This window comes from Lagenorhynchus albirostris, chromosome X (genome assembly GCF_949774975.1).
Source record: "Lagenorhynchus albirostris chromosome X, mLagAlb1.1, whole genome shotgun sequence".
Lineage (NCBI taxonomy): Eukaryota > Metazoa > Chordata > Mammalia > Artiodactyla > Delphinidae > Lagenorhynchus > Lagenorhynchus albirostris.
Genome location: NC_083116.1, coordinates 48,333,166 through 48,357,461, shown reverse-complemented (window position 1 = coordinate 48,357,461; position 24,296 = coordinate 48,333,166). Strand labels below are relative to the sequence as shown.

The 24,296-nt window shown below is 35.2% G+C and overlaps 1 protein-coding gene across 2 annotated transcripts in view; it reads left to right on the top strand.

The window, feature by feature from the left end:
* DIAPH2 (diaphanous related formin 2) overlaps positions 1-24,296 on the top strand; it is a 786,790-nt gene that overhangs the window by 417,132 nt on the left and 345,362 nt on the right. For both annotated transcript variants that reach the window (XM_060138052.1, XM_060138051.1), the window contains one exon: positions 21,193-21,294. In XM_060138052.1, coding sequence (XP_059994035.1) covers positions 21,193-21,294 — 102 coding nt within the window. The remainder of the gene's footprint in view (positions 1-21,192; positions 21,295-24,296) is intronic.

Genomic DNA, 24,296 nt, shown 5'->3' with positions numbered 1-24,296 from the left:
GTCTCTAGGCTGCCTCCAATCCAGTGCATCTTAACTTGATTCAACTCGATTTTCTTTTTCCTCCACCAATTCATTTTCTTCGTTAAGAAGCAATAGCAGTGATTGCCATCTGTTTCTGGTTGGTTGCTTGTTTTAAATACTGTAGGGGATCTCTAGTTAATTTCAAAGATTTGTTGAATTTCTCAGTCTTGATTTTGAATAATCTGTACATGACTTGTCTTTGCTTTTCTCCATGCCTTTGCATCCTTTAAGTGTCTTTCATATCTTTCAAAACATGACTTAAAACTCACCTTCTCCTAGAAATACTCCTTACTTTCTATACCAAACTGAACATTGTCTTTATTCTTCATCTGCACATTTGTACTATGGTATTCATAGTTTTTTGTAATGGTCTTTGAAAATGATCTTTGCATGTGATGCTGACATTCTGAACTATGTCATAAGCATTCTCTGTTTTAGTAATATATTTTAGTTCTTTTAGAACCAATCAGATACATGGTATTATGTTCTGTTTATATGATAAACATTCTGTTATCATGTCATTTGGTGGCATTTTAAATTAGAGATTGTCAAAATGTTAGATTGACCCTCTGTGCAGGGCCATATTGAGGGGGTGAGCAGTCCATGCTAAGATTGGTGTCAGATTTACAGATTTCCCCTTCTTGAATGTTTAGATCTGTGTTGTCTCTCAAGTGTTTACGAGAATTATAAGAACCATCCCAAACTCCTTTGTTGAACCAAAGGTCTTTATGAAAATAAGCATAAGGATTCCATACAGTGTCAAGCAATACTTATATAGAGTCATGAGTAGGTGTTTCTACACATTTCTGTCATAGATGACTCTATCATAGTCATCTGTCATAGATGACTCTGCTCTGAAAGTTCTTTTGCACTGAGCAGTGAAAACTATCCTAGTCTATACAGTTTTCCTGGGCCCCAACTGGCTATTTGGAGGGAGTGTCATTCAGCCAAAGGATATTGGTGGTCTCCATTAATCTAAACACTGCAAATAGTGTTTTTGGCACATTAGATCCAAAGGGAGCAAGCACTAGGTTCAGTTTGTGTAAGTTCCATGATGTATATAATTTTTGTTTCTTTGTTTGAATTTTGTTTTATTTATTTTTTTATACAGCAGGTTCTTATTAGTCATCAGTTTTATACACATTAGTGTATACATGTCAATCCCAATCACCCAATTCAGCACACCACCACCACCACTCCCCTGCCGCTTTCCCCCCTTGGTGTCCATATGTCTGTTCTCTACATCTGTATCTCAATTTCTGCCCTGCAAACTGGTTCATCTGTACCATTTTTTCTAGGTTCCACATATATATGTTAATATACAATATTTGTTTTGCTCTTTCTGACTTACTTCACTCTGTATGACAGTCTCTAGATCCATCCACGTCTCAACAAATGACCCAATTTCATTCCTTTTTATGGCTGAGTAACATTCCACTGTATATATGTACCACATTTTCTTTATCCATTCGTCTGTTGATGGGCATTTAGGTTGCTTCCATGACCTGGCTATTGTAAATAGGGCTGCAGTGAACATTGGGGTGCATGTGTCTTTTTGAATTATGGTTTTCGCTGGGTATACGCCCAGTAGTGGGATTGCTGGATCATATGGTAGCTCTAGTTTTAGTTTTTTAAGGAACCTCCATACTGTTCCCCATAGTGGCTGTATCAATTTACATTCCCACCAACCGTGCAAGAGGGTTCCCTTTCCTCCACACCCTCTCCAGCATTTATTGTTTGTAGATTTTCTGATGATGCCCATTCTAACTGGTGTGAGGTGATACCTCATTGTAGTTTTGATTTGCATTTCTCTGATAATTAGTGATCTTGAGCAGCTTTCCATGTGCTTCTTGGCCATCTGTATGTCTTCTTTGGAGAAATGTCTATTTAGGTCTTCTGCCCATTTTTGGATTGGGTTGTTTGTTTTTTTAATATTGAGCTGCATGAACTGCTTGTAAATTTTGGAGATTAATCCTTTGTCAGTTGCTTCATTTGCAAATATTTTCTCCCATTCTGAGGGTTGTCTTTTCGTCTTGTTTATGGTTTCCTTTGCTGTGCAAAAGCTTTGGGGTTTCATTAGGTCCCATTTGTTTATTTTTGTTTTTATTTCCATTACTCTAGGAGGTGGATCAAAAAAGATCTTCCTGTGATTTATGTTACAGAGTGTTCTTCCTATGTTTTCCTCTAAGAGTTTTATAGTGTCCAGTCTTACATTTAGATCTTTAATCCATTCTGAGTTTATTTTTGTGTATGGTGTTAGGGAGTGTTCTAATTTCATTCTTTTACATGTAGCTGTCCAGTTTTCCCAGCACCACTTATTGAAGAGACTGTCTTTTCTCCATTGTATATCCTTGCCTCCTTTGTCATAGATTAGTTGACCATAGGTGTGTGGGTTTATCTCTGGGCTTTCTATCTTGTTCCATTGATCTACATTTCTGTTTTTGTGCCAGTACCATACTATCTTGATTACTGTAGCTTTGTAGTATAGTCTGAAGTCAGGGAGTCTGATTCCTCCAGCTCCATTTTTTTCCCTCAAGACTGCTTTGGCTATTTGGGGTCTTTTGTGTCTCCATACAAATTTTAAGATTTTTTGTTCTAGTTCTGTAAAAAATGCCATTGGTAATTTGATAGGGATTGCATTGAATCTGTAGATTGCTTTGGGTAGTATAGTCATTTTCACAATGTTGATTCTAATAGGTTGTGTGTCATAAAGAGGGCAGACCTTCAGAGGATGGGTAATTAGTTGATGATGGAGTGAGCAGCCACATAGGAGTGACTGCTTACAGTAGGACTGCATCTGAAGTGAAGCCAAGATTCCCCAAAGTGATAAGCTCTGCCTCACCAGCAAAAAAAACAGGCATGGGATAACAAACATGTTTGGTCACCCTATATTGATATATTGTCTCATTTATGATGAGTAATCATTTTATTTTTGTGGAATTTGGCATTGGCATATATTCCAGATCCTCTCTACGTATAGTCAAATCCATTGCTTTGCATTTGATGGCAGAGTAGGGGTAAACTTGGTTCAATGAATGTTTATAAATAAACGTTTAACACATGTCACTAGTTGGGAAAACAATCAATTTTTGAGGATCACAGTGAAGACTGTTATTGGTTTAGAAACTCAGTGCTGCAGGCCAAAAATACTGTTATGGGTTATTTTCAATAGATAATTTGAATACTGCTTCAAGGGGGAAATATTTCAAACAAAACTAGGTTTGTGATTTGTTATAGGATTTCTTCAATTTTTGTTTGATTAGCTCCCCTCAGTTTATGGTACAAATGAATGCCTAAGGATAAGAGTTGTTCAGAATCATCTCATTGTCTCTTATCTCATTCTTTTTAAACTCAGTTGACAGTTCTCCATGTGAAAATATATGGGATATTTGAAAAGAGTCAGCCAAAAGCCAACAATTATTTTTCCTTAAAAAAAAAATCAAAAGTTTGAACAAGATGAGTTAAAGCCTTGGGGATCATTACTTAGCCCATAGAGGAAAAGTAAACTGAGGAGTAAGTCTAGATTTTGCAAATGTGAAGAGTCATTATCTAGATAATGATGAGCAGCTGAAAAATGTCCCTGACTGGCTCAACAGAAGAAATCAATATTGAATTGAATCAGATGAATAGAAGCCTAAGTCCCAAACTGTAAAGTTTTAAGGCAACAATGTGAACTCTCCCAGAATGATGAAGAATACCTGAGGGCAGAAGATTGAAGTAAGTTTTACAAAAAATCATTTGGGATTACTTTTCTAATATTTGGCTGTATGTATGCACTTTAAAGCATAGCATTAATAAAATGTAAGCCTATGTGCCCACATCACCAATATCTGTGAAGCCCATTATTTATCCCTTCACTCCCAAAGAAGCCATTATTCTGAATATTGGACTCATCATCTCATGCTTTTCTTTATGCTTTTATTATATATGGATATATATCCCTAAAATATATGCTTAGTTTTTGCCTTTTTTAAAACTTTGGATGAGTAGACTCATTCTGCATACATGTTATATTGTTAGATTTCTCACTTTTTTTTTTGAGATTCATCCATTTTGATGTATGTAGCTATTATTTTTTTCCATTTTTGCCATGCTACAGTGTTCCATAGTATGAATACGCCATGATTCATTTCCCTATTATCCTGTCAGTGAACATTTGGATTATTCCTAGGTTTTTGTTTATTACTGTTGTTGTTATTGTTATCATTAACATTAAGACTGCCTGTACAAATAATATTGCCATGAATATTCTTATACACGTCTCTCAGTGCAAATTTTGAAGAGCTCCTCTAGATCAGTAGTTCTCAAAGTGTGATTGCTTCAACATCATCTGTGTACAGGTTAGGAAAGGATAATCTCTACCCCTAACCCAGACCTGCTGAATCAAACCAAAATGTGTGGGGCCCAGAAATCTTTGTTTAACTAGCCCTCCACGTGATTCCATAGCACACTATAGTTTGAGACTGATTCTAGTCTTTTTTTTACTTCTATTTATTTATTGTATTTTGGGCTGCGTTGGGTCTTCGTTGTCGCGCACAGGCTTTCTCTAGTTAGAGTGAGTGGGGGCTACTCTTCGTTGCGGTGCACGGGCTTCTCATTGCGGTGGCTTCTCTTGTTGCGGAGCATGGGCTCTAGGTGCTTGGGCTTCAGTAGTTGTGGCGTGTGGGCTCAGTAGTTGTGACTCACAGATTCTAGAACACAGGCTTAGTAGTTATGGCACATGGGCCTAATTGCTCCACGGCATGTGGGGTCTTCCCGGACCAGGGATTGAACCCATGTCCCCTGCATTGGCAGGCGGATTCTTAACCACTGTGCCACCAGGGAAGCCTTGATTCTAGTTTTATAATTACTGGGTTATGGCGTGTATGCTTCTTCAGCTTTACCAAGTAATGCCAAATTAATTTCTGGAGTGCTTGTATTAATTTATCCTACTAACACTGTATGAGAATTCTCATTGCTTTAAATGAATAATTCTCAAACTCAGCTGTGCATTAGTATCATTAGGGAAGCTTAGAAAAATACCATTGCCTTGACCAGATCAATTCAATCATAATTTGGGGGGATGGGACCCAGGTATCATTTTCCCCTTAGCTCTATTTGGATATAATTGATATTCCAAAAACTGTACTTATTTAGTGTATATAATTTGATGAGTTTAGACATATGCATATACCCATGATACCATCACCACATCAAAGTAATAAACATGTCCTTTACCTACAAAAGTTTCCCTGTGTCCATTTAATTTTTTGTTTTTGTTTTTGTGGTATGAACACATAACATGAGATCTACCTTCTTAACAAATTTTTAAGTGCATGATACCATGTTGTTAGTTATAGGCACAGTGTTGTACAGTAGATCTCTAGAACTTACTCATCGTGTATAACTGTAACTTTATAACCATTTAACAATGCCTCATTTCACCCTCCTCTCATCCCTGACAATCATGATTCTGTTTTATGTGTCTATAAGTTTGCCTATTTTACATACTTCATTTAAATGGAGCAATGCAGTGTTTGTCCTTCTGTGACTAACTTATTTCACTTAGCATAATGTCTTCTAGCTCCATCCATGTTGTCTCAGATGGTAGGGTTTCCTTCTTTTTTAAGGCTGCATAATATTCCAGTGTGTGTATTTATGTATGTATACACACACATACACACACACACACACACACACACATATCACTTTTTATCATTTATCTGTCAGTGGACAGTTGAGTTTTTTCCATATCTTGGCTACTGTGAATAATGCTGCAGTTAACATGGGTGTGCAGATATCTCCTCAAGATCCTTATTTCAATTATTTTGGATATATACCCAGAAGTGAGATTGCTGGATCATATGGTAATTTTATTTTTAGTATTTTGAGGCACTTCCATACTTTTTCCCATAGTGGCCACACTGTTTTGTATTTCTACCAACAGGGTACAAAGTTTGCAGTTTTCCCCAACCCTTACCAACACTTGTTATCTTTTGTTTTTTGTAATCGCCATTCTAACAGGTGTGAGGTGATATCTAACTGTAATTTTGATTTGTGTTTCCCTGATTTGTATGTCTTTGGAGAAATGTCTGTTTAAGTCCGTTGTCCATTTTTTTTTAACAGGGTTATTTAGTTTCTTGCTATTATATTGTAGAAATTCCTTGTATATTTTAGAAATTAACTCTTTATCAGATCTATGGTTTGCAAATATTTTCCCCCCTTGGTTGCCTTTTCTGTTGATTATTTTCTTTGCTGTTCAGAGAAGCTCTTTAGTTTGATGTAGTCTCATTTGTTTCTTTTTGCTTTTTTTGCCCCTGCTTTTGGTGTCATATTCATGAAATTATTGCCAAGACCAAAATGATGCAATGATTCCTCTATGTTTTCAGGTCTTATGTTTAAGTGTTTAATCTACTTTGAGTTGATTTTTCTGTAAAGTGTAAAATAGAATTCCAGTTTCTTTTTTGTTGTTGTTGGTGTTATGTAGATACCCAGTTTTCTCAGCACTAAAATTTCCCCATCATGTATTCTTGAACCCTTGCCAAAGATCAGTTACATGGATTTATTTATGGGCTCTCAATTTTTTTCCATATGTCTGTCTTTATGTCAGTACCATGCTGCTTTACTTACTATAGCTTTGTAGTATATTTTGAAATCAAGAAATGAGATGATTCCACCTTTATTCATTTTTCTCCGTGTTGCTCTGGCCATTCTGTGCACACCATCTTTTAAAGCTTCCAGGTTTATTTTTATGTGAAGATGGTATTGAAAACCAATGTTCTACACCGTGGGGAACACTTGATATTGTAGGAATTTTGTACTTTTGCCAGCCTGGCAGATGTGAATAGAGACTCTCATTTCTTGCATTCAAATTTTATTTTATTCAGTATGAATGAATTGAGCCCCTTTGGGGCCATTTGTGGACCACTTATGGGCCATTTGTGTTTCCTCTTCTTTAAAATGCTTGATTCAGTCTTTTGTCCATTTAAAAAATCCTATTGTGTTGCTTATCTTTTTTTATTTGTTTCATCTGTGTTCTTGATATATTTGGAATAGTAATTTTTTTTGTTGCTTACGTATTTGCAAATATTTTCCCATTTTCTTCTTTTTCCATTTTCCTCACGGTATCTTTTCATGAACATCTGTTGCTAATTTTAATGTAGTTTAATTCATCAGACTTTTCTTTTAGTTTTTGTGTCTTATTTAAGAAATTCCTGAGTTATCTAAGGTCATGTAGGTATTCTCCTTCTATTTTCTTCTAAAAGTTTTAAGAAGATTGTCATTTACCTTAAATCTTTAATCTACCTGGAATTGATTTTTGTGTATACTGTAAGGAACAGATTTAATTTCGTTTTTTTACATATGAATAACTCTTGTGCCAGCATAATTTATTAAATAATCCATCTTTCCCCTAATTTTTGTAATGTTGCTTCTGTTATATGTCATGTTTCCAAGTATGTATGGCTCTGTTTCTGGGGTTTCAGTTTTGGAATTCTGATCCATTGAGCCATACATATGTCCCTGTACTAATATCATACACTCTTTAATTGTATAATTGTAATAATATTTGATATGTGCTGGGGGAAGTCAACCCACGTTCTTGTTGTTTTCCAATAATGTATTGATTATTCTCTCTTCATTCTGCCACATAAATTTTATAATCAGCTTGTCAAGCTCCAGCAACAACACAAACTTTGTTTGGGTATTTTACTGGAATTACATAAAGTCTCTGGTCAAATTTGGGTATATTGAGACCCATATGACATATGATTCTTCCTATTCTGGAACATGGCATGTGTGTCTATTTACTTACTTATCCATGACTTTCAAAAACCTTTTTTCACACTCCTAATTTATCTGTTGTTGATTCATATTTTGGTTATGTTTAAAATTTAACAGGTTAGACATTATTTTTGCTGACTCTTGCAGGTTTGCTTAGATTTACTCACATATTTAACTTACATGAATTACCTTCCTTTTCGTGTGACATAACTTCCTTCTAGGATCACTTTCTTACTGAAGCACATCTTTTTAAAGTACCTTTAGTGAGATTCTAGACATAGTAAGCAGTTTTTATTTGTTTGATATTGTATTTATTTCACCTTTTTTTATTAAAAGATATATTCAGTGGGTATGTAATTCTAGCTTGCAATTTTTTTTTTTCTCAGCAGTATGAACAAATTATTGCACCATATTCTGGCTTCGATTATTGTTAAGCAAGCTGTAGTCTAAATTGACATTCCTTGGAGGTAACCTCTCTATTCTGTTTCTTGATTTTCTTTTTGTTTTTGGTGTTCTGTAGTTTTATTAAGGTGTGTCTTGGTGTGGATTTCTTTTTTTCATCCTTCTGTTTATCTTGATTCATTGGGCTTCTTGAATTTTAAAATTGTTCTGCTCCATCAATTCTGGAAAATTATTAGCCATTTTCATTTAGAATATTATCTTTCTCCCATGCTCTCTATTCTTGCCTTCTGTAACTCCAATTAAGCACATTTTGAACATTCTCACTCTGTTTGGGGTTTTTTTGATTGGTTATTTTTACATCTCTTTCGTATTTTGTCTTTACATACTGTACTCCAGAGTATTTCTTTCAGGCCTGTCTTCCAGTTTACTAATTCTTTTGTGATTTCTGCCTAACCACCTGTTTTACCTATCCAATGAGTTTCTAATGTCACTTATTATATTTCTTATATCTAGAGATTCTTTGTTTATCGAATATTCTGTCTTATGTCTTTATAGGTCTAATTCTGTTGTTTGTTTTTGCTGACTTTTACTAATGTTTGTTTACTTCTTTCTGTATCATCTGTATTTTTATTGTGAACTAATGACTGCTGAGCCTTTATCTGTGGAAATATTTTGAAACTGAAGTTTAAAGGTACTTTGCTCCTTGGAAATTTGCATGAATGACTGCCAGTTATTTGGGAGCACTGCCAAAATGTAATCACATTAAATTTAAATTCTCAGCATATTTTTTTTGACAACTAGGTATTCTAAATTCTGACCATAAACCTGCATGGGTGCTGTCTTGTGGTTAGAGGTTTACAGGGAGTAACATCTTACTCCTAAACCCACAGTCGAGGCAAAAACAGACAAGATCCCGTACTCTTTTTCTCTATGGGTGGGCTTTGTTTTTGTTTTCTTTACAGTAAGCCCTTCACTGGGGAGATTATCTTTTGGGGTTTTAGATTTCCATCATGAACTGAGTTTGCCTATATCTTGTGAAAGGTCTAGACTTTGTGTACCATCTTCTGTTTGAGGCCCATTAAAGCTAAAAACTCTAGAGCACTGGAAACTGGTAGATGTTCCTAGGGCAGTCTTGGCCTTCAGTGTTTGGTTATGTCTCTGCATTAATGCTTTCCTTTAGTTTTCTTTCTTTGAGGGGAGGTGGAGGGAGGTATTTCTTAATTTCTTGCATAGCTTAGCTTTTCATCTAAAGGTATTTTTAAGAATTTTAGGTGTTCTGTAAATTGACAGTCCCTAGGCAATTTGACTACCCAATTGACTAGGGTAACTAACCGACTAGAAGCAGAAGTCTTTTCTAAAATATCTCGACAACTCTTTTATTGGGAAGTTTAGAGAAACATATTAGTTAGTGCTAATATGCCACTATGTTCAGGTCAATGTGTTTTAAGTTCCACAGATGCCAAATGTTGTTTCTGCTTAGTTAAAAAACATGTACTTCCCTGGTAGCACAGTGGTTAAGAATCCACCTGCCAATGCAGGGGTCGCAGGTTCGATCCGTGGTCCAGGAAGAGCCCATGTACTGCAGACCAACTAAGCCCGTGCACCACAACTACTGAGCCTGCGCTTTAGAGCACATGAGCCACAACTACTGAAGCCCGCACACCTAGAGCCCGTGCTCTGCAACAAGAGAAGCCACCGCAGTGAGAAGCCTGCGCACCGCAACGAAGAGTAGCCCCCGCTCCCCACAACTAGGGAAAGCCTGCACGTAGCAACGAAGACCCAATGCAGCCAAAAATAAATAAATAAATCAATAAATTAAAAAACAAAACAAAACATTTTTTCAGCTTGACATGGATGCTTGATGTGTCAAAAAATGTCCAGAGTATTAGATGCTTCACATTGACTGGTTCTTTAATCGAAGGCATAACTATATACTTCTACATTTGTTTTGGATGCAGGTGTCTATAACCAGTACTTATATGAAAACTGGGAAATAAATACTTAACAATAGCTTGTCATGTATGTTTCTATTGCAACTCTTTTTGAACTAATTGGAATGATTTACTGGTATTATGATGATCTTGGAAATAGAAGCAACCTTGCGTTTGTGTGTGGATTGTCTTCCTAGACAGTGAAGTGTTTCTACCTTTGGATTTGCATAGGAGTGGTAGCATTCTGATGTGGCATGTTTCATTTAATGATATGGCCATTCTGTTAGTGTGCTAGTTTTCATAGTCTGCATAGGCTTGCATTGTTCCATATGCCCAAACAAAAATTGTGGAGGAGAAACACTGAGTTCTTAATGTGAAATGATTGGATATTGCATTAGCATGCACCTGTATATTTGAGTGAAATTTCCAGATTGTCCTTTGGGATATTTCACATAAAGTACATTGCACTATTCTCATTTCAAGACCTGTGAAATGTTAGCACCCTTCAAACTCTATAGTTAATTGTAGATAGGTGTCTTGACTGTTATGGTAGGATTCAGCTTTGGTTAACATCTATATATAATATTTAATAGTAATGCATCCTTGCATTAGTTTGTCATGGCCATGATAAGGGGATATCTAATGAAAGCAGAATGTAGCGTAAACAGGATATTGTATACCTGTTACCTATTTTAGCTAATACAAATCTTCTATTAAATATCTGAGAATATCAGTTTGTCTTCTTATAATGAGAAGATATTTTATGTTTAATTTGAAATATGTTAATTTAAAATATATGAGGGCTATATAATTTATAAAGGAATGTTAATAACGTGGATATTGTTTGTATTATACTTAGGCAGAATATATTACATTTAGACACAGCCATACCCACCTCATATGCTATTCAGTATTCATAGTCATTCATTCTGTATGTTCTATATTTTGTTTAATTCTTAAAATCACCTTTTAGGTTTAATATGATTTCGAAGTTTTATTTTTGAGTACAGAGTGGGACATAAACAAAATAGAAGATAATTAGCATCAAAAGAATGAATGCTTTTAGTAATAATCTTTCAGATTAATTGTAAATCATGTTAATTATTTTAGAAGGCAATACATTTCGTCTGCAAATAGGATCATGACATTAGTGGGAGTTGAAATTTTTATATACAAAGTAGTCACAATTTTTCTTTTTATAATTATAGAAGTTATAAATATATCTGCGATCTCCATTAATCTAATACAAAATGAGAACACTTAGAGGAATTTAATTGAAGTTAAATTAGGAAAGTTTAGATACATACGATTTCCATAGCCCAGATTTTTGGCTGTACAATGTAAAAGAAGGGTTGAACCCAAAAGAGATTTTGACAGAAAGAACCATCAGAACTTGTGACTGAGTGATAAATGCCAGTTTGAAAGCTTAGAAGGTGGAGAGGATGCCCGTCCTGTTGGTAGAATGGGGCCTTTAGGAGAAGCTGATAAGAGGTAGGGATGAGGGGTCAGAGTGAGGATGGATTCTCCTTTAGATTTGTTGAATTTGAGTTAACGATGGGACATCTGGATGGGACAGACTGTCAATTAGAAACATGGAACTTAGAGATGGACAGGAGTAGTGAGGGCTGGAGCTGTTCATTTGGTGTTATTAGCGCTGAGGTGTTACTGAAAAGTTTTCCTACCTGGGCCAAGTTGAAGATCAAATAGGTAGGAAACCTGTAAAAGGCTGCCTCTTTGTAAGATGTAAATGTCATACTCCAAGGTCATGAATTTTCTCATCATGTTTTCAATGCTTGTATTTTCTTTAATCAACTAATATTTTTTTAAAGGAGTGGCTCCATGAAAAGGTCTAGAAAATCTGCCACCAAATGCTTGAGGCCATTTAATCAGCATTTTAACATACTTTAGCAGACTCTTAGAGTCTGTTTTAGGGGTTACAGAAATGTTAAGAATTTCAAATCAAAAGGAAAGAATTGTAGCATGACCACCTGACAAGAAATGTATTTAGGGTCAAATGCAACAAATTACTGTCAGTCATATGTTGATTATGGTTTCACTGTGTAGGGAGGAGTATACACAGTCCTTCTGGACCTGTAATCTTCGTCAGGGCAGAATCTCTAGTGGTTAACGTGGTGGTAAGCACATAGTCGGCAGCCAGTATATATTAGCTGAACGATGGATGAAACACAAAATAAATACAGAACTAGGCCCGGCATCAAAGTGTGTGCCATTTAACTCAAAGCAAAGAACAAGAACACATGAATGTGATTTCAGAACATGAAAGTACACACACAATTTAAGACATGCCATGAGAAAGTGTTGAAAAACATACAATAAATTACAGTAGTTAAGGGATTGAGTTTTTTGACCAGGCAAAATAGGAGGAGGGTTACGTTAAGATCACAGAGATTTATACAAGACTTCGGAGAAACGTTTCTTATCTGGGTTTTTCTACAAAATAAAGTATTTGATGACATAAGTTAAAATAACACATATATATGTATATATATATATATCTCCTATATATAAATAGAATCCTGTGTATAGATATAAATAAACATATATTTATATATGCTCTGTAATAGTATAATTTTAAAAGGAAAAAATAATACATTTTTAAAAAGAAATTTTGGCCCCAGTCCATTTACGTGGGGAATGATAGACTTAATCACAGTGAACCTAACTTGGCTTTCTTACTGCTAAAAAGACTTAATGAGATATAAGCTAAAAAAGAAAGGTTATGTTTTGGCAAGAAGGAAAGGGCATTATGGTTCAATACCTTCACTTAACTAACCTTTAAGTATGCAATTAACATTTAAAGGAAATAAAGTTTTGAAAGTATTATAGAGTAATTGCAGAAATGTAAAAAGGAGTTAAAAGCCTATGGTCTGTTAGGAGAAATCCCTTCAGATAACTGTGACAGTCATCAGAAAGTGAATTTGTGATGTGTAAAAGAGGAAGAAAAATCTGCTCATTTGGTGACATGATTACTGCTTTCCCCTTTGTTGTTTTCTTTGTGAACTTCAGCTCATTGACATTTTCTAGGATGAAATTTTCATACTGACCTAGAATTGATCTTTTAAACACAAATCGTACAATATTTGAAAGAAGATGCCCGGTATTAAGCAGGAACAGCAGGAAGGAAAACTAGACAGGTTGAAACTTTACAGGATATTTGCCTATTAACTCACAGTTTGCCAGAATTTAAGTTGTACTTAAAAATTTATAATTCCTAGCTTCTGCTATTATGAACAGCTTTTCCCTTACAGTATAGAGGGTGTCTGAAGTCATCTTTGCAATTTATTTACCGATCATAAGTAGCGATAGTATCAATAGGGCAGCTAAAGTCAAAAGCTATTTACAATTGTTTAAGTACAGAGTCCTTGGGCAATATGACTTTTAAACACTAGCCCAGTCCACATCTGTTCACATGTGTTTTGCTTCCTCTTGTTCCTAGCTGCTGTTGCAGGACCTTAATTCTTTTTAAAAACTACCTACATTAGATGTTTCTATGGCTCTCAGGGAATATCTTCCACATCTCATGAACCAATTTTGTCAGCTTCCATGTAGCTGCTGTAGGTGATTTTCTTCATTTCCTGCTTTGAACCCTTTTCTAAGGACCACTATATGTGGGGAGAGGGGAGGAGTTCTCACGGGGCACAGGTGGTATGCACTGAAGCCCTCTCGATGCCAAGGGTGTGGAGTGTCCTGTGGCAAAATACAGAAACATGTGTTTCTTCCCTTGTCTCCTTTTTTAACATCCTTGATCTGGGGGATACCCAAGCCATGCTCATCACACAGCTCCCCTTTCCACAGCATTCAGACATATGACTCTGTTGGGGGTGGCTAGGCCAGACCTGGATACACATTCAAGAAACACATGTACTATGCTCAGAATCACCCTGATCCTTTCCAAAATGTAGGCTTTCTTACTGGGCCCAGCCTGACTACATGATACACACTTCCCTTCTGTTAGGTAGGACATTTCTCTTCCAGGAGGCCTTACAAATAGACTTCCAACTGACTCCAAGGACTGTCCACATTAGTCTCAAACTGTGCCTTGAACATCTGTTTTCTCTCTTGACATGCTATTGAGCAGGTGAAGGGGATAGAGGCAAATGAGTACCACTATGTCTCTCTCTCCTCTGTCTTCTAATCCTCCTTTCTCTTCTATTCAGGAATTGATGGGCATGAAAACATTATTAATGTCTGATCTTATACTCCATTTTGTCTATAAAGTCCAGTATGTATGGGAAAAAAATCAGGTATCTTTATGTATTGGCTGTGATGGCCACTTGCAACACGGGGTTCTAGAAGTAGTGGGCTCATTAAGCAATAAGTCCTATAAAGTAGTCTGCATCTGCCACGCACTGAGAGAGTGTTACTCTAAGCCTTATTTGCAAATAGAACCCACTAAGCACTGGCAGTTATATAAGCTTGTAACTCAGTCAGAAGACCATATCCAGAATCAGAATACATCTAAGCCCACCGAATGTGTTCAATATTTCATACAACTAAACAGAGAAAGAAAAGATATGTCACCTACGGTGGAGCCTGTGCTGTAAAGATGACTTAACAGGTTATCTACAGCTAGAAGAGAAGCAAAATAACAACAAGTTTCACATTCAGAGCTAAAATTCTATTTTAGACTTGATACATTCTGTAATAGTTATTTTCACAGTTAAAACTTAAAATTGAGGTGGAGAGTTTGAAATATGCAGAATTGATATTTTTAATAATTATATTAATGTTCTTAATCTTTCTAATTGAGTTTCCCTGTTGGGAAAATTATACAAGTTACCAATCTGATTCTTTGTTTTTCTTAATAACGTACTTCACAAAAAGTCCCATTAACAGAGAAAAAATTTTAAAAACAATTTATATACATCAGAAATATTCTAGAAAAATAGAAATAACACCTTGGTATTTACTTACCTTTTCATTCTATAAAAGAAAATGATATTAATGAAGCAAAATAGTAGATGTTCTTAATTTCATTTGATTATATGTTTATATTGTTATATCAACATCGATATTTCTTTTAAGTCAAAGGACGTGATATTTTAAGTCTTTGGTCTCATCAGTTACACAGTTGGTGCCATTGCAGGTGTAAAGCTTAGTGGAAACGCAGAATTAGTGGGAGGAGAGAAAAGATAAATGGAGAGAACAAAAGAGGACTTAAAGTAGACATGATACACTTGTTTCCTGTGGGACTTATAAGGCTATATGTTGTCTACTCTTTTTTTTTTTTTGATCTGGAAACATCAATAATATGCAGTGTACCATTTAACCTATTTTAATTGTACAATTTAAGTGGTGTTAAGTATATTTACAGTGTTGTTCAAACGTCACCACTATTTTCAGAACTTTTTTATCATCCTAAAAGAAACTCTATACCTTTTAAGCAGTAACTCCCCATTCCCTTCTGCCCCTAGCCCCTGGTAACCTCTGTTCTACTGTCTCTAAGAATTTGTCTGTTCTAGATACCACACATAAGTGGGTTCATACATTATTTGTCCTTTTTTGTCTATCTTATTTCACTAAGCGAAATATTTTCAAGATTCATCTATGGGCTTCCCTGGTGGCGCAGTGGTTGAGGGTCCGCCTGCCGATGCAGGGGACACGGGTTTGTGCCCCGGTCCGGGAAGATCCCATGTGCCGCGGAGCGGCTGGGCCCGTGAGCCATGGCCGCTGAGCCTGTGCGTCCGGAGCCTGTGCTCCGCAACGGGAGAGGCCACAGCAGTGAGAGGCCCGCGTACCGCAAAAATAAAAAATAAAGATTCCTCCATGTTTTAGCATGGATCAAAACTTCCTTTTTTGGCTGAATAATATTCTGTTGTATGTACATACCACATTTATCAATGCATCTGTTGATGGACAAGTAGGTTGTTTCTACCTGCTGGCTATTGAATAATGATGCTATGGACATTTGTGTAGAGGTATCTGTTTGAGATGCTGTTTTCAGTTGTTTTTGATACATACCTAGGAGTGGAATTGTGGGGTCATACGGTAGTTCTATGTTTAATTTCTAAGAAACCACCAAACTGTTTTCCACAGTGCTGGTGCCATTTTACATTCCAACCAGCAATGCGTGAGGGTTCCTATTTTAACACATCCTCACCAACACTTGTTATTTCCCATTTTTTTGGCAATAGCTATTCTAGTGTGCATGAAATGGTATCTCATTGTGGGTGCTTTAAAAAATGCTATTATAAATGGAATTGTTTTCTTAATTTGCCTCCAGATTGTTTATTGATGGTACATAGAAATACAACTGATTTTTGTGTGCTGATTATGTATCTTGAAACTTTGCTGAATTCATTTATTAGCTCTATCAGTATTTTTGGTGGATTATTTTTGGTGGATTATTTAGTGTTTTCTGCATATAAAATCATGCCATCTGTAAACAGAGACAGTTTTTTTTTTTTCTTTTACAATTTGGATGCCTTTTATTTCTCTTTCTTGCCTAATTTCTCTGGTTAGAACTTCCAGTACTATGATGGATAGACATGGTGTAAGCAGGCATCCTTGCCTTGTTCTTGTTCTTAACAGATATGCTTTCAGTTTTTTACCACTGAGTATGATGTTAACTGTGACTTTTTCATATACGACCTTTATCATATTGAGAAAGCTTCCTTTTACTCCTAGTTTAAAGAGTATTTTTTTCTCACAAATGTGTGTTGGATTTTGTCAAACGCTTTTCATGTATTAGTTGAAATGATCATGTGAGGGTTTTTTTTCCCTTCATTCTATTAATGTGGTATATTATATTGATTGGTTTTTGTATGTTGAATCACCCCTGCATTCCAACTATTGTTTTACAACTGTCTGTTTCTTCCTTCAATTCTGTCAATTTTTACTTCATATATTTTGGAGCTCTGTTCTTAGATGTGAATATGTTTATAATTATATCTTCTTGATAGGTTGAAACTTTTATTAATATACAATATCTTGTTTGTTATCATTTTGTGATTTAAAGTCTATTTAGTTTGACAATAAAATAGACACCTCAGCTTTTTTGTTTTTTTGGTTACTGTTTATATGCAATATCTTTTTCCATCCTTTTCAACAACTTTTTGTCTTTTTATTGAAAGTGAGTCTCATGTAGACTGCATATAGAAGATATGTGTTTTTATTTATTTATTTACTTGTTTTATTGAGGTATAATTGACACATAGCATATCAATTTCAGGTGTACAACATAACGATTCAGTATTTGTATAATTGTAACATGATCACCACAATATGTCACCATACATATAGAAATTTTCTTCTTTTTTTTTTCTTGTGATGAGAACTTTTAAGATCTACTGTCTTAGAACTCTCAAATATGCAATACAGTATTAATAACTATAGTCACCATGCTGTATGTTACATCCCCATGTCTTGTTTCATAGCTGGAAGTTTGTCCCTTTTGACCCCACTTCACCTATTTTGCTCCCCACTCCCCAACTCCAGCAACCACCAGTCTGTTCTCTGCGTCTATCAACTTGGTTTTTGGTTGTTGTTTTGTTTTTGTTTCTTGAGAGTCCACATATAAATCAGATCATATGGTAGTTGTCTTTCTCTGTCTGACTTATTTCACTTAGTATAATGCCCTCAAGGTCCGTCTGTGTTGTTGCAAGTGGCAAGATTTCATTCTTTTTTTAGGGCTGAATAGTATTCCATTGTGGCATGCATGCACGCATGCGTGCATGCGTGTGTGTGTTGTATCATCTTCTTTATTCATTCATCCATTAATGGACACAGGTTGTTTTCATATCTTGGAAATTGTAAATAATAGTGCATTGAACATGGGCATACTGATATCTCTTTGATATAGTCACTTCATTTTCTTCAGATATATACCCAGAAGTGGAATTGCTGGATTATATGATAGTTCTTTTTAAAATTTTTTGAGGAACCTCCTTACTGTTTTCCATAGTGCCTGTACAAATTTACATTCCCACCAAGAGTACATAATATTTGTTTGTTTTTAAATCTGTTCTGCAAAACTCTTTCTTTTAATTGGAGGGTTTAATTCATTTACATTTAAATTAATTATTCATAAGGAAGGGCTTTTTTCTGCCATTTTCTGTATGTCTTACATGTTTTTGTTCCTTAATTTCTCTATTATTATCTATTTTTGTAGTTAGTTGTGTTTTTTTTTTTGTAGCCTACTATTTTGATTCTTCTCTTTATTCTGTGTAATTTTTAGTTATTTTCTTAGTAATTACCTTAGGGATTAAAATTAACATCTTAAACTTATAACAACCTAGTCTTAATAATAAAAACTTAACTTCAATAATAATTTATAAACACTGTGTTCCTGTACATTTTTCTCCCTTTATATTGCTGTTGTCATAGATTACATGTTTATACATTATATGCCCATTAACAAAGATTTATAATTATTGTTTTTTTCACTTTACTTTTAAATCATATAGAAAAAAAAAGAGGAGTTACAAACCAAAGTACAATAACATTGACTTTTATATTTATCTATGTAGTTACCTTGCTCTTTATTTCTTCTTATGTCTTTGAGTTACTTTTTGGTGTCATTTCATTTCTGCTTGTAGGACCTCCTTTAGTATTTCTGGCAGGACAGGTTTGCTAGCAATAAATTATCTCTTTTGTTGTTGTTATTGTTAATTTGGGAATGTCTTAGTTTTTCATTCTTGGAGGAGGATGGTTTGGTGGATATAAAATTCTTATTGATAGTCATTTATTTCAGCACTTTAAATATAACCTTTTGACTCCTATGGGAGAAATATATTAATCCTGTTGAGGATCTATTAAATGTGACAATTCACTTCCCTATTGCTGCTTTAAAAATTCTTTTTCTACATTTTGACAGTTTAATTAGGAAGTGTCTCAGAGTGGACCTCTTTGATGTCCTGCTTGGAGTTAACGAGCTTTTTGGATGTGAATATTTATGTATTTCATCAGAGTTAGGACGTTTTCAACCATTATTTCTTCATATATTTTTTCTGCCCCTTTCTCTTCTGGGAATCCTGTGATGTACATGTTGGTGTGCTTGGTGTCTCACAGATCCCTCAGGCTCTGTTTATTTTTCTTCTTTTATCTTTCTGTTCCTCAGACTGAATCATTTTGATTTCCTTATCTTCAGGTTCATCAATCCTTTCTTCTGCCTGCTCAAATTTGCTGTGGAACCCCTCTAGTAAATTTTTCATTTCAGTTATTGTACTTTTCACTTCCAGAATTTCTTTTGGATTCCTTTCTGTAATTTCTATATCTTTATTGATATTCTCATTCTGTTCATAACATCATCCTCCTGATTTCCTTTAGTTATTTGTCCATAGTTTCCTTTAGCTCATTAAGCATGTTTAAGACAGTTGATTTAATATTTTTGACTAATAACTTTAAAGTCTGAGCTTCTTTAGGGATAGTTTCTGTCAAATTCTTTTTTTTTCCCCTTCACAGGCCCCGTTTCCTGTTTCTTCACGTGCTTTGTAATTTTTCTTTGAGAACTAGACATTTGAATATACTATAACTCTGGGATCTGATTCTGCCACTCCTTACAGACTGCTGATTTTTGTTTGCTGAGAGTGGTAGTGTGTATTCCTTCTGTGTGGTCATTGTAGTTTGGGTTTCATTATCTCTTCTGTCAGCCAGTGACCTGACAAAGATTTCCTTAAATATCTGGTTCCAAAAAGCAGGAGAGGTGTTTCTATCTGTTTAAATCTTCCAATAGATGCCATCAGGGAAAGCTGCTGCAACCAGAGAATGTTGAAACCAAGGTAAGCATCTGCCAAACCAACCAAAACTCAGATCTCCAAATTTCGGAGAACAAGGTCCCCACTGCTCACCCTGGCATCAGCCGTCCCCTTTGGCAACTCAGGCACTATCTTCACAGTGGTCCTGAGGAATAGTATATGGTATCTGTTTTATGCATGTCATTCTCTTACCAGAGTCTCTCTTTATCAAACACCTCCCTTGTTGGAATTATCCAGTCAGGTTCCACAGTTCTGAAATAGTTTATTAAATCACTCTTTCCAGCTCAGTGGCTGCTTTGATGGAGGGATCAATCTCTGGAGCTTCCTTCTCTGCCATTTTTCATCAACTCTACTTTCTTAAATCTTTGTTTCCTGCTTTTTTCCCTTTTATATGCCTTTTTAAATTCCATACAGATCCCCAAAACATTGGTTGCAGGTTAATGTGATGATAGTTAGAACTGTACCAAAGTCCAAGATAAGCTAGGTTGAGAAGAATTCATTAATTTTGATTCTCTTAGGCATCAGACTTGAACATGCATCAGACTTCATCACTTTTTCTTGGTTCTCCATTAAAGTTGGGATGTATTATGTATTTAAGTACAGATATTGTATATACATTCAAGTTGTTCTGAAAGGTAGTTTTAATGTGCTTGAATATTTTAGTTGGGCTGCACACTTGTCCCTCAGACTCAGTGTTTGACTCTTATGTGGCCAGCTGTGAGGTCGTAAAGCTGAAATAGCTGGGAAAATGATGTGTGGACTTTAGGGGCCAAGGCTAGGCTTGTTTCTTGATAATTGTATTGGAAATTAGGAATCACATAGAAGAACAGAATAGAAAAAAAGAAAAAAAATACAGATATTGTAAATAATGGCAGATTAATTTTTACAGGCTTGGTGTGGTTTATAAGATTGAAGATGATTCCCAATTTTGCCAATTATGAAGAGTAGAGTTGATTATTATTATTGCCCATGAGTTAATTCTACATAGTATTTTCCTGTTTTTTATATAGATTGACTAATTACCAGGACAGGAAATAAAACTTAAAAAGTATGCTATGTGTTTAAGGCCCAGAAAGTTAGTCAGTTTTGGATTGTTATTTATTGTCATATGATTTTTTAATTTAACATTTATGTACTGTAGTGCATAGACACCAAACATGTTTATGTATTTATTCACATTAAATTGTCGTTCATTTTTTGGTTAAGTTTTTGGGGAGAAGGGGAAGATACACTGGTACTATGGCAGAACCACAATCAGAAATTTATCCGCTTTTCTAGTTAATCACTATTAGAGTTGCTAATGCATGTTTAATAATCCTAATCATGAAATACTAAACTTTTATGCTTTTATTTCTTTTTAGAACCTTATAAAACATCTTCCTGAGCAGAAGGTACTCAGTGAATTAGCACAGCTGAAGAATGAATATGATGACCTTTGTGAGCCTGAACAGTTTGGAGTTGTGGTATGTATCTAGTCTAAGGGCCCACAAACTCAGCTTGGAGGTAACACTTATCAGAAACAGTGAAAAAAAAAGACATTTCAATCGTTGATATTTTTTTCTACTGTATAATAACTATATAACTTAATATAACATTAGCTGTCAGGAAAAAAAATCCTTGTTTATTATTTATAATATTATTGAAAACTAAAGAAATTAAGTTTTACATTATGAAAACCTCTAGACATCTCGTGGGCCTTCCTCTATATCAGTGCTGATATTAATATATGAAAATAATACATATTATTGTATTGACTGTTTTTTCTTCTATTTAGATCTTGATGCTAGAATTTAGCCCTAAAAGAGTTAGGCTAAGAATAAGCGTGGAAACTAGATAATTAGTAATGTTCTGGAGACTGTTTTCTGTGGTATATATTGTATTAGAAAAAGCACAAGAATTTTCAGATATCCCATAGAGTGTCATTAATTGATTGAAAGTTTTACGTACACTGCTTCAGCTGGAAAGAAAATTTCATAGGAAAAATTTAAAAAAAGATGGTGGGAAAGAGGGCATGATGATTTATTTACTTTTTTAGAGAAAAGCTATTTTTGACTTAGGTGTTCCATACAAGTTTGTTTGCCATGTGAACAAACAGTTCTATTACAGCTTTCAGTTTTACCCTGGCTCTCTGACCATTTTGCATGTGCATACTAAGACTTCTTAAAATTACCGCCGGACCCAATAGTCAAACACTGTCTGCTTCATCTGAAATATTGGGTTGGCCAAAAAGTTCATTCAGGTTTAACCTCTTTAATAGTAATGTATTTGAATTGATCTGATTTGGTACTTTGCAATTTAAAAATCCTGTTTAAAATCAAAATGTGATAGATGGAACAGAGTACGTTCCTTTTGAACATATGCAATAACTGCTTGATCATATTTAGAGTTTATTAATTTTCAGATATGGCATTGTATATGCTGATGTAGAAGGATTCTGTCAAATCCTTGAAAAGCAAATCAGGAATGTATATTTAGGGTGAGACAGAGCATGTAAAGGTACCTGAGGAAGAGATATCTCTCGTTTTTTAGTTAGGCAAATTAATCAACTAAACTGGCAAAATATTATTTACTAAGTAGCAGCACTTTAACACAATATTAAATAGTAAAATTTTCTAGACCAAAGTCCACACTTGAAACTTAAGCTACTTGAATTCATATTATAATTGAAGCAAGGCTATATACCATCTGAGAATTCAGCTGTGCCATGGGGGTTATAAGTTTTACGGTAGGTACACTACACAATTTCTCTGAAGCCATTTTTTTTCTGAATGCAGTTTATCTTGGAAGATGTATTAGTTTGCCAAGCAAATCCTTCAAGAGGAATATCCTTGGTACCACACTGAGGAAATGAAGTTTGGGGACATAAAAAGCAATATAACTTCTGAACTCAAAGCAAAGTAGAAAATGAAAGAGATTTCTTGTTTGTGCACATAACCATAAATAATTCTGGGGCTGTGAACATGAAGTCACCTGGTCCTCTTATTTACTCTCCCCATCCTTAGCTACACGTCTGTAGGGGAAATAGTCAAGGACATTACAAAGTAGTTTATGCTATGTAAATTACCTAAGGCAGTATCAATCAGGATGTGCCAAATAAAGTTTAGGTCATCTCATATATATCTAGCAAAAAGATTCTTGAAATAATGATATGACTCAGTCTTTTAACTATGTATGTAAGCATGTATATATTGTATATAATAGATAGTAGATAAGTGTTTTTTGAATTGAATTATAGGACAATTATTCAAACCAAGTATGAGCCTGAGATTAAAAATAGCATAGTTTAGATCTCTAAAAGTAAAAATTATGTTCAAATATATTTCTCCAGGTCTATGCTGAAATTAAATTCACTTCTGTCTGGAAACGCCCAAATACTTTTTAATCCTCAAAATATATTGACAGCCTACATTTAGGACAACTTTGGAAATGCATAGAATCATCTGCCCTAATGAAAAAGGCTCCAAACTGGTTGTCTTACTTCTGCTTTCTTCCCCCATCAAAAGTATTAGTGTAGTCATCTTAAAATCTATATTAACCTTATGATTTCTGTATTAAAACCCTTCAGTGTCTTCCAGAGTTTACAGAATAAAACCTGAGCTCCTTTGCGTTCTCATTCTGCCTCTAACTCTCTGGCTTTATGCCTTCCCTGTTCTCTTTGGTGAACTGAGCGAATTGGTGTCTTTATGACATTTTAGCTTTTACCTCGGCAGGACTTTCTTTGCCATTTCAGCAGTTATTTTCCTTGTTCCTATTCAGTAGTCTTTCGTTTTTCCATAGCGGCTATACCCTATACCGTATCTTACCTGCTTTCCACAAGTCTTCACTCCCTCCCCTCCCCATTCTTTTCACTTACTACAAACAACCTAATCTCTTACCAGGGAAAAGGGAAAGCACCTAGGCTTCAGAACTTCCAACATCTCTCCTACCTACAGTTATCTCTACCCATATCTTTTGTTAGCTTCCTCGCTGTCAAACCTTAGAAAAAGGGATACTTTATTATCACTAATACTATTGTTGTCATGATTAGTGATAGAAATAAGAATGTATTGAGGTGTTACTGTGTCTGATTCTGTGCTAAGCGTTTTTACATGTACCATCTCATGAATTCCTCACGGCCCTATGAGATTGGCACTATTATTAGCTTCATGTTACAGATGAAGAAACTAAGGCCAAGGAAGGCTGGGGACCTTGTCCAAGGTTACATAGTAAGTAATAGGTACAGAATTCAATCCCAGGCAATCTGACATCATGGATTGTGATTTTAACCACTGTACTGAGCTGGTGTGTGCACGTGTGTACACGTCCACGTGTGTGTGAGATAGTCTACTACATACTAATTTACTTATCTCTGTTTAAGGCATTATTATCCCCTGCCTACCCTTGTTCTGTTATTCTATTGCCTCTTCAGTTTGTCAGTCTCCACTCTGCCCTTCTCTTCAGAAGAAAAGCATCTTCTTAAGTCATT